Genomic DNA, 13998 nt, shown 5'->3' with positions numbered 1-13998 from the left:
GTGAAAGAAACGTGAGTAATTCCTACGAGTTTCGTTTTTGCTAGATGAAGTTTATGCTTTCCAAGGACTCTTTTCAGCTTCCCACAGAAGCTGAGGATAAGTATAGACACCCCAACGGAATGGCCGATGGAATATTCTGTACCATAGTTGTCATGCTCAGTACATTAATAGGGGTTCACCGGGGAGAGGGGACGGAATCAGCAATCACTGCTCAGGCATTGCCAATTCACCAGACAGTGAGAGTGACTTGTGTCATTATTATTATAATTATTGTTAGGATTATTGTTGTTTTCCTTTTCTGTTATTGTTTCTATTAAACTGTCTTTAGCTCAACCCACAAGTTTTTTTCCCTTTCCTTTCCCCTCCTTTTTTCCCTCTTCTCCATACCCTTTATGGGATGAAGGGGGAGAACTGCACGCACGGCTGCATGGTCCTAGCTGCTGGCTGGGGTTAAACCATGACAATGCTGCAGCTGGAAATAGTATTGAGGAGCATCAAACAGCCACGCTTGGTCAGATGGGGGAATACATCTGACACAGCATCCGCCGTTTTCTGGCCCAGAGGCAGCTGCTGTCATTAAAAGCTTTTCTCTCATTAAAAGCTCCTCCCCAGGCTGAAAAATCCTAGCCTGACTAGCTGCTCAGAGTTGTCCAGAGCTTTGATTGGCGCTGTTCTCCTTCCCTGGACCCTTTCCATTTGTGCGGAGGAGTGGACACAGCTTGCCCACCCGTTTATGGCTGCTGCTCTTACACCATCTACTTATTCGTCCTGGGGCTCTGCAAGCCCACTTGCCCTCTTTCAGTCCTCAGGTGGCCCGGAGACTCAGAGGGAGAGGTGGTTTGGCTGCGTGTTGCTCCCTGCATTTCCAGTCCTTCTGTTCAGACCCTCAGATGGTGTTTCCCCTGCACCACAGGGAAGGGTTTTGGTGGGGTTATCACAATTATGCATTGCTTATCTCCCTCCTGGGGTTTTCTGCCCCTGCCGCTGCCAACCCAGCAGCAGGCAGGATGTATTTGGGCAGCTCTGCCCCAGCTCTCTGACAGGGCTGAGGGGAAGGTTACACCCAGCACAGCATGGTGCTTAACCGGGGGGACACCAGCACCCCAGCCCCATGCAGTGGCTCCAGCCACGCAGGCGGAGTGGCTGCAGACCACCACTGTGCATCTCCCGGAGAGCCGTCTCTATTTATTTGCAGACGCCAGGAAAAAACAACACAGACAATTCAGGGGCTCTTCTGAAGAGGGAAACCACAGGCCTCCAACACAACATGGAGTGTTTATTCAGGAACTGCAGAGCTCAAGCACACACTTGCGGGCCAGACCTGCAAGGTCAAAGCGTGGGCAGCCGCAGGACAGGGCCAGTGCTGATTCTGCACACAGCGAATTCAGAGATAATCCTCTTCCCTGGGGACCGTCAGATTTGCCAGTTTATTTCACACGGCTCAAGAGCAAGCGGCAGACCGAGGGGCAATTTAACACCACCACAGACCTCAAGGGCTGGAGCAGGACGGTGCAGAGAGCCTAACTCTGAAGCCTGGCAGATCCATGTCTAGCAAGGTCAGGTGGGACTCAGGAGGCAGCTAGTGGACAGGAGGAGGCCTGCAACGCACTGGTCTGTGTCAGGGCATATGCACACAGATTTGCACTTTTGCATACAGTTTTGCCTGTAGAAGACAAGCCTGAAGATTGCTTCTCTGTCATTGTCATGCAAGACAAAACTGACAGCAGTGTCTCGACATCCTGCTCGAGTGACAGCGGCATAGCTCCCGCAGATGCCCTTGTTAATCCCCCAGATAACCTTGGGTGTTCAGGGCTGCATCCCTGACTGCAGGGAGGGACAGTCAAATCTCTGGATAATAGCAATGCCAAACAGGGGTAAACAGAGATATCTTTGAGGCTTGTAAAGAGCTTTGACTTAGATACGGATCCAAAGCCTGGTGTTTCTGTGTCTGCAGTGACAGCAGTCCCAAGAGTGCCAGGAGACAGGTCCGGTGGCCCTAGGACAAAGCATTCCAAGGGCTTTTGGGTAGTGAAAGCCATGTAGGGGACTGTCACAGTGATATGTACCCAAGGTTGGGGGTGTTCCCCTACTGAGCAGCTCTAGTGACACTCGATGAGTCTGTGACACTGGAGCTGCTCAGGCTGCTGGACACCTGTGTGAGCTCCCCCAGGTCCTCACTTAGGAAACCAGATGCATCAGTGGAGGTGTCCCAGAGCTAGCTGAACTGAAATGTGGAGAGAAAGGGGAGGGAAGCAGCGCCTGGCATACTGTAAAATGTCCATCTGCAACAGTTCATGCAACCGAGGCAGGCCAGAAAGTTTAATTTACTTGCACAAATTCGTCCATAGCCAAGGGGATGCAGCTTTGCTCACATCTGCTACAGAGCTCTGCTAGAGAAGGAGAGTTTCCTGCCTTGCTGGTGTTAGTCGGGGACAGGGAGGCAACACTGGGCTCTGAAATGAGCCTGGTGTCCATGGCCTCTCAGTCTCTCCACTCCAGAGCAGAGATTGTGGCGGTGTGCTCTCTCCCTTTCCGCGCTCCGGCTCCGGCTCCTGCTCAAGCCATAACCATCAGTGGGAGTTGTGATGAGTTGCATCTGGACTTTGGAGAATGGCTGCAACACAGCCAAAACACTGTCTGGAGTGGGGACCTAGGTATTTTTTTCCCATGCGAATATGACTATAGGTCAATTATCTTACCCTATAAATAGTGAACAGCCCGAGAGCCCTTTGAGCTCTCCTGCATGGGAGCGTGCTGCACGCCAGGATCTCCCCTTGAGTGGGGACGCTTGCTTAAGGTTCTGCTCCTTGAGATTGAGAGATTCCTTGCCACAACAGATTCTTGGTAAGTGACCAACAGCATGCTAAACTCTGAAATCTTAGCTAAGTGATATAAGGGATTGATGGCGCATATATAATCCTTTAGACATAAACCGTTGACTCAGTCTGGTCTAGGACTGGATCCAGCCGCACCTGGACTCCTCTCTAAGAAGGAGTTTAGAAAGCAAGGGTGTCCTTTCTGAACCTTGACTCAATGGGAGGGTCTCCCTGACAACTCAGTCTTACCCTGTCCTCTATGCAGTAAATAATCAAGTGTACCTTGCCATCAAATCTCGTAAAAGACTGTGGCATTTGCTACTAACTTTGTTAAATCACTGTTTTATATTAATAAATATTTCACTACTTCTCTCTTACAAGTGAAGTTAATCACTACGTGCAAGACAAGAGACAACTTGAAACTAGGTGGTGGAGTCTGTAATTTCCACACTGTTACCCCTCACCAGAGCTTTCCCATGGGATAATAAAATAATTTCCTTGGGATTTAAAGTAATTCACACACAAGAGCCAAATCTCTACAGAGATTTTGGTCCTGAGGGATGTGAGCACACGCTCTGTAAGATTTTAAAGCCCATTTATTCCATTAAGAATCTCTGAAGACTCTGAGTGCACAGCAACTCTTTCTTTTATAAATGTTCTTTACAAAACTGTTGGTTTCTACCCAGCTGGAAGATGACTGGAATGGAGAAACATTCACAGTACCAGCTCTGCAGTGTCATATGTCAATGTTTTGCTGAGTCAAGAGCAATTTATCAGACCTCACCAGGCTTTGGAGTTACTGAGTAGATGGGGGGGGGGGGGTGAGAAGCTGAGTTAGCCACAGCCTGAGCACGCACCCAGTTCCGCACTGAAACACCCAGGCACTTCCCCGTTTCATATCACCTGCAAGCAGCCCAGAATATGTCAAGCTCTTTGTAAGGGTGCTTCCAGATGTGATGTCCCCCTATGGCCAGATATATAGAATCATAGAACAGAACCATTTAGGTTGGAAAAGACCCTTAAGATCATTGAGTCCAACTGTTAATCTAACACTACCAAGTCCACCAATAAACCATGTCCCTAAGTGCCATGTCTACACATATTTTCAATACCCCCAGGGATGGTGCCTCAACTACTTCCCTGGGCAGCCTGTTCCAATGCTTGACAACCTTTCCTGTGAAGAAATTTTTCCTAATATCCAATCTAAACCTTCCCTTGCACAACTTGAGGCTGTTTCTTCTCATCCTATTGCTCGTTACCTGGGAAAAGAGACTGACACCCACCTCGCTATAACCTCTATGCAGGTAGTTGTAGAGAGCGACAAGGTCTCCCCTCAGACTCCTTTTCTCCACATTAAACAACCCCAGTTCCCTCAGACACTCCTCACAGGACTTGTTCTCTGGACGCATCACCAGCTTCACTGCTCTGCTTTGGATGTGGTCTAGCACCTCAATATCTTTGTTGTAGTGAGGGGACCAAAACTGAACACAGTATTCGAGGTGTGATATGTTTTTGTCCTCCTCAAGCACTGTCTTTGCATGATAGAGCATCCCGCAAGGTACAGTTTTCAGGATGTCCGCATGAGGCAGGGTGACCCCAGGACTGTGCAGTATCACACAGTGCTGAACACAGACACCCTCACCAGCGTGGGACAGCTTGCCTTCACTTGTGACCGAGAAACTCCTCTGTGAATGACTTGGAAGCCTCACATCTCTTTACGCCATCCACGCTCCTGGCCCACCCTCCTGTATCAGAGCCTTCCCATTATCTTCTCTGCTGCCACCACCCTGTTGCCTCTTTTAGGGCTGTTAGACCTGCCCCACCTCTCTGGAGGTACCATGTAATCTGCAGTGGACACAGGGGAGGAGCCCTAGGGCGAAGTGGTAACTCAAGGGATAAGCAGAAAGGCAGCAAAGATGACCACGGACCCCAGGTTATGTCTTAAGAAACCCTCATGCATGAACTTTCAAACTCTGGAGCTTCCAGAGACCAAGAGACTGAACCTTCAGAGAGCAGAGGATGTACCTTAAAAAAACCAAAAAAGCCTGGCAAAGACTGGAGGCAGGCCAGACCTGCTGACCCCTGAGGAGCTGCTCTGCTCCAGGGCAAGTTTTGTGACTGCACAAGGAGGTGGGATCATCCCTGCAATGATAGGTGGGCATTTCCCAGAGGACATGGGACTTACTGTTGGGTTCTTCTACCAACCTTGGAGCCATTGTGAATTCATTGGGTGGGAGGACGGGTGGTGTTAAGGGCACTAGCACCTCACTAGAGCATAAGTAGTTGAGTATCTCATGGAGAAAAGTGCTGGTAGAAGCTGAATCCCAAATACTCTGGCACTGAGTGTGTTAGAAACTGGCCAAAGTGGTGGCATGTCCCTGGTCCAGCAGAATGTTACACACGGGTGTAATCTTAAACTCTTCTGCGCTATCCCAGAATGAGAAACTCTGAAAGCATTTTGCAGAGGAGACGAGGATTGCCACCTCACCTCACTTCACCTCACATGCAGGAAACTGAGGCAGACTGACCCGGGGGCCCGGCCATGCAGACTGCAGAGCAAGGAGCAGGATGTCAGGATAAAAGCCATTGCACTAAGCAGAAGTTTCCCCTTTGCATCTCTACTGGCCCCAAAGATGGTCCTAGGGAGGCTGAGTGAGCCTGCATGCGGCGCAGGTTGGGGGTTCCAATGGGCAACAGGGAGCTAGGAGCAACCACTAAACGATATCCCCCTGTGGGAGCAAGGGACCAGCTGGGTCTTCCCACTGGTTTTACTGGGGCTGCCCATTGCCGTCCTGCTTCATAAGGTAAGTGCTTTGCTCATAGCCTTGATCCACTGGGTACTGGACCAACGAGTCATTGGGAAGTCCTCAACACACACAGGCCCTTGGGTAGAGTCCTGGTATGGGTTCAGTATTCGGTCTGGATTTCCCAGGAAAGTGATGCAGCCCTTGAACAAGAGACATGAATTTGGCAGTCTCTATCCTTAGGGGTTTCCAGAGCATCTGGTGCCACAGCTGCCCTGACTTCATGCTGTGGACAGTCCTGCTAAGAGGGAGACTGGAACAGAGATGGAGGTAGGATCTCCTAGGGCCGTACGCAAACACCTTTCAAACAGCCTATGTCCCGTTTCAGACCTCACAAGGGTCTTCAAGAACTGAAAACACCTCTCTGCATCTCACTCTGGAAACCAGCAGTGAGGCAGTGTCGCATCCTGCTCTGCCAGGCAGCTTCTCTCTACTATAAAGGAGGGCATTGGAGTCACAGTTTAGCAGCAGCGAGTGCAAATTTCCGATCTGAAGTGGCATTATTTACTGGATAAAAGCACTGACATGTTTTGCAGTCTACACAGTAGTCCCGGGCACAGACTCTCCCAGCTTGCACTCTGATAAGAAGAATATTATTACTCTACTATTGGCCTGGCCAGATAAGATGTTTTGGGCGGGCAGCCTGCACTTTTTAAAAGTTCCCATTATGCTGCACCAGTATCTCCAGATCCCATTCCCAGGATACTAAGCTGCTTTCTCCTTAAAACTGCAAAGAGCAATGGAGAATTTAGGCAAAGACTGCGCTTACTCGGACTCTTCCCCACGGTCATCTGCAGCCCATGAGGAGTACGCTGTACCAGGTAATCACAAGACCACTCCTAACTTGATTTTTCAGAGAGAGAAGAGAGTATTTTTGTCATCAGTGGTTTCTGAAAAAGTGGTTAATAATTACCAGTTTATGCTTGGGGGATGGAGGATGTACATTTAACTGCAAATATATGTGGCTTTTTTCATGTTGTGTTTCAGATCACAAAGGCAGAAGCACCTATAAGGACTTTTCAACTCAGACAAAGTCCCTCAGGCAGCATCAATGTACTGCCTGTTTGTAGACTGGCAATACTGTCTCATTGTTCTCTTAGCTTTATGGCTTTTTTTTTTGGCTTTTTTTTTTTTCTTTCTCTCTTCATTTCACCTCTGTACCTTTTGTGTCCTCTGCTAAATAATTTTTCATCAGGATGCAGGTGTTTATGTGTGTGATCTTTCCTGCCTATGGCTACCAGGCAGCTTTGGAGCAGCAGTGCGAGTGCTCCCTTGGACCAGATAAGTGTGAGTGAGGGGTGTTTGCTACCTGTGCAAAGCAATTTGCTTAGGGTGAGTTGGGAAGGAGACTGATTGCAAGCAGCTAAAAATGCTTTTATGTCTCACAATACACTTTGAAAGGGAAAGGAAGTTACCTTGGCTGCAAAGGGGTGTGCAAGGGATTATGTACTTCAGTAGTTAAGCTGATGCCCTGTGCAGATCCTGCTACTGCAACTTGTAACCTCATCTTCCCAGGCAGCTTCCTGCCTTTTGCTGCATGGATGGCACAGTCCTCCCCCGCTGGCTGTGCCCTGCTGCCTCTGATATACTGCTTCATGTCAGGGGACAGCCCCCCATTTGAGGAGCGTCTGCTCAGCTGTACACCATGCAGTCCAAGGGCAGCGTTTTCCATCTCAGAGGCTGACACCTGCTTCTGGTCATGCTGAGATGCCCCTGCCGTGACTGAGAAACTCTGTCACTGTCGTTGCATGCAGCTTTCACATCTGTATGACATCCTGCTGTGCCCCTTCTCTTTGGTCTGCTTAGGCTGGAATTTTTTTTCAGAGAGGGTCCATCTTCTGCATGTCTCTACTGTGCTCAGAGCAAAGGGGACTCCTGGAACTAGCATACAAGAACCGGCAATAAAAGAACAAGAAAACTTACAGGCAACAACAGAAAGTAGGATTATTTTGTATTTTGTGATTGCGATGGTGGCTGTTGTTATTATTAGGCAGCACTTGGAATACCATGCCCAGATTTGGGCAACTCAGCACAGGAAAGACAAAGGCATACTGGGATTAATCCGGTGCAGGGACACCAAGACTGCTAAGGGCTGGAGTGGATCATGTACAAGGACAGGCAGAGGAAACCAGGCTTGTTCAGCCAGGAGAGGAGAAGGCTGAGAAGGACATCACATTGCTGTCATCCTCATTGCAGTCATCCTCTGCCTAACAGGGGTTACAGAGAAGGGAGAGACAGACTCTTTTTAGGGGTGCACAGGGAAAGGACAGGAGGCACCAGGTCCACATTTCAAACGTGACTGGATAGAAAGGAAAAAAAATTAACAGTGAGTATGGTGTGCAGAGAGGCAGGCTTTGACGTATTCCCAGCTTCTCTGGACAAGGTCCTGGACAGCCAGAACTAATCTTAAAGTTGGCCCTGCTGTGATAAGGACATTGGAACAGAGACCAAAAGAGATCCTTTCCACGCTATGTTTCTGGAGTATTATTATTAATTATCAGAAGCGTCTGTGTGAAATCTACTTTGTATGGAGGTTGTCTCCTGCTGTCAGTTTTGCCTTTTTCTGTCCTAGACTATGTTTTTTCTTGTGTTTAACAGACATCTGGGAGACAAGAGCTGTAGTCCCAGCTCAGCCTCAGAAGTCCTTCTCACCTTGCCAGTTCTCCCAGCTGGAGAAAGGAATGACAAAATGACTGTTCTTCACTGATTTGACCTTACACTTTAGTGAGAGCTGAGGCTGTTGAAGGAGAAGCCACTGCCCGAGCATTCACACCCTATTCTAGGAGTCACACGCACACCATCCGAGCCTTTAACTGCTCAAACCAGGGTCCCTTCACAGCAGTTGTGGCCAGTGGGCCAACGGGTGCCCCTTCCCACTCCTCACACACACACTCTTGGGTGCACTCCCTCCTTCTTCAGGCTCGACCGTAGCTTTCCCACATCAGAATCTCAGGTGTCGGATTATATATATAAAAAAATAATTTAATTGAAAGGTACAGCAGCAAGGTCAGCTAGCTGGGTGCCTCCAGAGAGGGACATCAGACAGAAACCCCTGGGTATTTATACCCTTGCAGTCGATACATCCATCCCTCCCGTGTTGTTCACGCATCTTTCAGTCCAGTGGTGTTTTCTGGTCTGGGATCTCCTCATTCCTTATTGGATTCTTTGCCTGGGTCCAGGCAGGCCATTAACTCTTCTTATCTTGGCAAGCTGCCCCTTCTGCTGATGGCAGTAGCTTCCTTGTCTCCTGGTTTGTACCAATCTCAGGGCATTCTTTTAGGTAACTAAGTAGAAGTTGAAAACAAGTTCAACTTATCTAGGTGCAAGTTCACGGCATGCAGCCTAAGGCTCCAGCAACTTTAGCTACTTATGCTAAGTCAGTTCTATATAAGTAGTGTGTCAATGCGGCCTAGCACTAAACGATTAAGTGATTAATTTTATTTAAACTGAACCACTAATATTCTCTATTCCTTTACATGGCTCTTCGTGGAAGGAGATGGATATGACTACATCTGGAAGATGTGCATTGTGGTTTTGCTTTTTCATTGAAACTATGAATATCAGCGCTCTTGTGACCTCTTCAGTATATTCATGGGAAGAGTTCTCTCCCCCCCTAGGCCCCGGGGAAGTCGTATTGCTCCTGAACAATGCCCTTTGTCTCAAGGCAGCAGTCTCATGCTACTTGGTCTAAGCCAGGTCTTTATTATCACAGGCAGGAGTCCAAGCTAGAAAATTCAGGGCTGACCAAATCAGAAACCACAAGATATACTTCCACATCATCAAGGATGTTGTCTGTTAGAACAAAGGCATGAGGGAGGAAGTTCAGTGCTGGCTTCAGTGCAGTTCAGGAATTTATTCACCAAGGTGTAGATGGCTGAGATGTCTCTGCCCCAGGAAGACACTTGGAGCCCTTTGCAGCCAGTGAAATGGGCACAACTTACCTTGGCCTAAGAAGGCATTGCACAGGGTGACTGGGACTCCGGGGGTGCCCCTTTCTCCTCATGGCTGTAGGCAACCTGCACATCTTGCCTAAATGGTTAAGTTGGCATTGGAATCTTCTCACACGAGTCAGCCTGTCTTCAGCCCTGACGTGGCCTTCTTCATAGCTGCAGACCAGCTTAGGGCTGCTTGTGCAGTCTTTGGGACCAGTCTTCTCACCCCCCGCAGTGTGTACTAGCCCTGTTCCTGTCTCTGGTTGGGTCACCATCCCGTACAAGGTCCCAGCCTAATACACATGAGCATCTGTGTATGGGAAAGCCTGTGCCCTCTGGCTCAGCCCCTCGCCACCACAGATGTGTTCCTGTGCTGTAGAGCTGCGTGTTCTGCAGGGCAAGGCTTTCTCCGTAGTTAGTTAGACAAGCATCTTAATTGCAGTGGTGACCAGTTGCAGCTATCTTGGGAAAAGGGTAACAATGGAGCAAACAAGAAGAATTATCTTGCAGCCTGTAGTGACAACCGGCCAAGGGATTTCACGGTGTCCTCATGGCATGGGAAGCCTGTCTCATGCTTCCATCAGGCCCCAGGTCCCTACAGTGGTGAGTAGGTTGGACAGGAGCAGGAACAGAAAGAAAACTGCAGCTAGCAGTTTAGAGCAACTTTCAATGCAGGAGCCTGGAGCTTTGGGTGGTGTGTCATCAGATCCTAGCCACTGAGGCTGAGCTGGAAGTACAGTGCCCAAGCAGTTTCATACTGAGACCTGCTTCATGACAAAAAGAGCATGGCCACTCTTGCATCAATGCTTTGTCACCAGGCAGGGGGGATCAGATTGTCCCTTGGCTGGGATGTCATGTTAATACTCAACTTGTCCTTGTAGATGTCATCATCACCCGCCGCTTGAGGGACCGCGAGCAGCTCCGTAAAAGAAAAATGGAAGCCCGGGAGAAAGACTTCATTCAATGGGTTCTGAGGTAAACCTTGCTTATGCTGTGCAGTCATTTTCTTGGTGCAGGTAAGCTGAGCCCAGGCATAGCAGCCCAGCCCCTCTGTCTTTGCACAAGGACAGAGCTGAGCTGGGCCCCATCAGTCTTCATTGGGGAAAGGTGACCTGCAGCCAGCAGGTCTAGGCAGGCATTGGGGGGCAGACATGGATGTGGGGGTGGGTTACGTAGGTGGTGGGTTGGGTGGCAAGCAATCCTCAACCACAATGTGGGGACAGGGAAAAAGTTTGTGCCCAAGTTCCCACTGCCCTGGTGCGGCCACAGGAGGCTGCCATGCTGGGCTAGGGAGGAGGGCTGCAGAAGTGCAGCTTCTGCGGGGACGGGCTGGGTCACAATCACAGCCGGGGGGGCCAGCAAAGTGGCCTTGGGGCGGGAGGGAAAATCCTCCACCCCACAGCCAGCTTTTCACCCCTATGAAATCCCCTGGCAGCGATCAGAAAAAACGGCAAAGGAGACGCAGAGGAGCCAGGAGAGGAAGGCGCCGCCAGGCAGTGGTGGAGATCAACCCAGAGCCAGAACAAGAGCTGGACCCTGAGCCCAGCTCCCAGGAGGAGGCTGAGCCAGAGCATCCTGAGTCGGCGCCACCTGAGCCAGTGCATCAAGAGCAGTCACCCATGCTGACCACCCAGGACATGGTCGGTGGAATGCAACTAGGAGTGGTGGAGAGGGAGCTGGCAGACAGGAGCCAGGATCCTGCAGGTGAGGTACCGCAGAGCTGATGGCTCTGTGGGGGCTCAGGGGGCAGTGCAGTGCTGCCTCGTGAGGACCATCAGACAAGGTGGCCCACCTTAGCAATAACTGGCCTGTGGCACCACTAGAGCATGGGTCCCTACCCCACCAAACCTGACTTGGGTAGCTGTGAAAGTGGTGGTGGGATGTTGGGGCCGTGGGGACACGTACTGCTCTTCAAGCCATGGGAATTGATAAAAAGCCCGCTACTGTCAGTAGAGTCACTGGCAGAGGGTCTGGGGTCCGTGGTCCTAAATAGTTCCTTGTCCTAAGGACACCTCTGTGGCTCTACCAAGAGCCAGGTTAGGGAAGAGATGCTGTGGGGAGAAGATGCAGTGTCTTGAGGCCAGAGCTGGTCAGGGAGAGACAAAGTCCGGACATGCTCTGTCTGCAGTCCAGCCGCAGACAGACAGCGGGGTGCGGGGGGAGGGAAAAGTGGACACTAGGGCAAGGGGTGGGTGTCTGCAGGGGTGTCTACTGCTTTGAAACCCTTGCCAGGGTTTCATGGATTTTTTTGTGGCTCTGGAGATGTTCGCTGCCACTGTCCTCCTTGCCAGGACTGAGGCAGGGAGGGCACTAAGCTGGTCTGAGTGGCAGATTGCCACCTGCGCTCAGGAAATCCATTTGCAGCTAACACAGCTTGGGCCAGCAGGAGTTGCTCCCAGATCTGGCTTGGGAAGAGGAGAGCACGTTTACTTTAGGGGTCAGTGGGTGCAGCATGCAGGTTGTTTCAAAACCAGGAAAACTCAGGATTTGCTTCAGAGGTGAGCATCCTCTGACCCCCCCCCCATTACTGCATTTCCAGCAATGTCTGTGCCAGGGGAGAAGAAGAGGCCGCTCACTGCAAGGCATGCAACGCCCTCGTGCCATGGAAAACAACCATTCTTCATCCCCAGGACTGGGGCACTCCACACCAGCCCAGGTCCCAGCCCTGAGATCTTGAAGCGGGCAAGCATCAGGGCTGCATTTATTTTCCTCCTGCCTTTAAACCCAGCTGGGATTTACCCTCTCTAACTCTCCTCTGCAACCCCTGGGACTGCCGTGTCCTTTGAAAAGTAGGCAGGCCACCAGGAGCTACCTAATATCATGGGCAATCACGGGAGCCTGGCCATGGGGGCTTTAGCACAGCATGGAGGGATAACGCACAAGAGCCCCCCAATATTAAATGATCTGTCTCTTACATGACTTGCAGGTGAAGAGGAGGCGCTGGAACCAGCAGAAGCAGAAACACCAGAAGCCTAGAATACTCCTCTGGAAAATGAGTGCCAGGATAACTAATGCAGCACACGCCTTCTATTTTAATCTTTTGGGTTTTTTTTCTGAATGTCGCATCTCCTGCCTGACAAACTCCAACAAGTATTGCAGGGTGATTTTGACCAGCTCCTTCCTTGTAAGTAGTAAAGCCCAAACTCTCCCGACTGCTCCGCTTTCTGTGCTTCTTTCGGGTTACGATGCGGGCGAGTGCGGCCACCTGTGCCAAGGAGCTGCCTGCTGCCCTGCTGGTGGTCCTGCAGCAGGCTGCTTGGTGCCCCACCGCGCTGCAGGTTCAGCGTACAGACCAGTGCCCATCCGCCTTTCTGAAAGGCATTTCTAATTTGCAGAAACGCCAGTGGCATTGCAAAGCTGAAGCCCACCGTGATTTTTAGCTCGCTGGAGCTGCCCGGCTTGGGCTTTTTCCTACACCTGATAAACGCTACGGCCCCTTGTGTTATTATCTTCAGTCTGAAGGTCTTTCACATGGTCTGTTTTCCTCCCTGGTGAACAGCTTGCTTTCCTAAAGCCTGGAAAGCGTTTTGTTTTCAATTTCTGGGCAATCTCACTCTGACCTTGCTGAGCCGCTGCATTAGGCAAACAAAAGATGGTTGAAAACAGCTGAGTGTGACAGGCTGAAACTTGGCTGAACCATACACTTTTGTTAGGGAAATGTCGTTTGGAGCAAAGACAGGAGCCACTCTGCACAGCTGCCGTGTCCCTGGCTCCCCAGCCGTGTGCCCAGGATTTCTCCTGAAGCCAGGAAGGAATAGGGTGCGCTCTCTGCTTCCCACATTTCAGGGGAGTCATGGTCTCCTCTCCCACATGTGGCAGGGCCACTGGCTCTCTTATGTTCCTGTGATATCCTGACACAGAGGGTCTTTCTCCTCTTCGGGTTGGTGGAGGTCTCTATTGCTGATCCTGACTTACCAACAGCCCAGAGCATAGTGTTGACCAGGCCCTGAGGTCACCCTTGATTTGTGGGTTTTATGGATTTTTTTGTGGCTCTGGAGATGTTTGCTGCGACTGTCCTAGAGCCCTGCAAGCTCTGCGTCTCAGCCGATGTGACATCGCGTCTCAGTGACAGGATGATCACCACTGACACCCAGCCCTGCTTTGGTCCCAGGGACATCACATGTGCACAGGCAAGTGCTCACAAGTGCTTAACACAGCCTTCCCACCCCAAAATCCTGGGATGACCTCTGCAGTTACACCACCAGAAGCTGTAAAGCATCTGGTGGGTGTCAACACAGAAAGCATCCAGCAGCCCCATAACCATGTAAATGCAGCCCACTCCCCAAGGGCAGCTCCTGGAGGGATGTGTCTCCCTATGCAGGTGTCATGACACTGTTTTGATGTCCACAGACATCTCAGCTAATGCAAGGTTGCGCTCTCCCCTTAAGTGACTGATACCGGTGGGAGCAGAGCAAGACCTCTTACCTTCTCCCATGAACTACCCAA

General features: G+C 50.5%; 1 protein-coding gene across 1 annotated transcript; it reads left to right on the top strand.

Moving 5' to 3' along the window:
- Positions 1–6193: 6193 nt before the first annotated feature.
- On the top strand, positions 6194–12707 carry HEMGN (hemogen). Its single transcript, XM_074569729.1, has 4 exons — positions 6194–6441; positions 10434–10527; positions 10988–11256; positions 12479–12707. Exons 1-4 carry the CDS (start codon positions 6360–6362, stop codon positions 12526–12528), a joined length of 495 nt encoding a protein of 164 aa, XP_074425830.1. The 5' UTR covers positions 6194–6359; the 3' UTR covers positions 12529–12707.
- Positions 12708–13998: the final 1291 nt, after the last annotated feature.

The sequence above is a fragment of the Larus michahellis genome, chromosome Z, assembly GCF_964199755.1.
Source record: "Larus michahellis chromosome Z, bLarMic1.1, whole genome shotgun sequence".
NCBI lineage: Eukaryota > Metazoa > Chordata > Aves > Charadriiformes > Laridae > Larus > Larus michahellis.
Note: the sequence above shows the minus strand (reverse complement) of the source record. Positions and strands in the feature narration are given on the sequence as shown.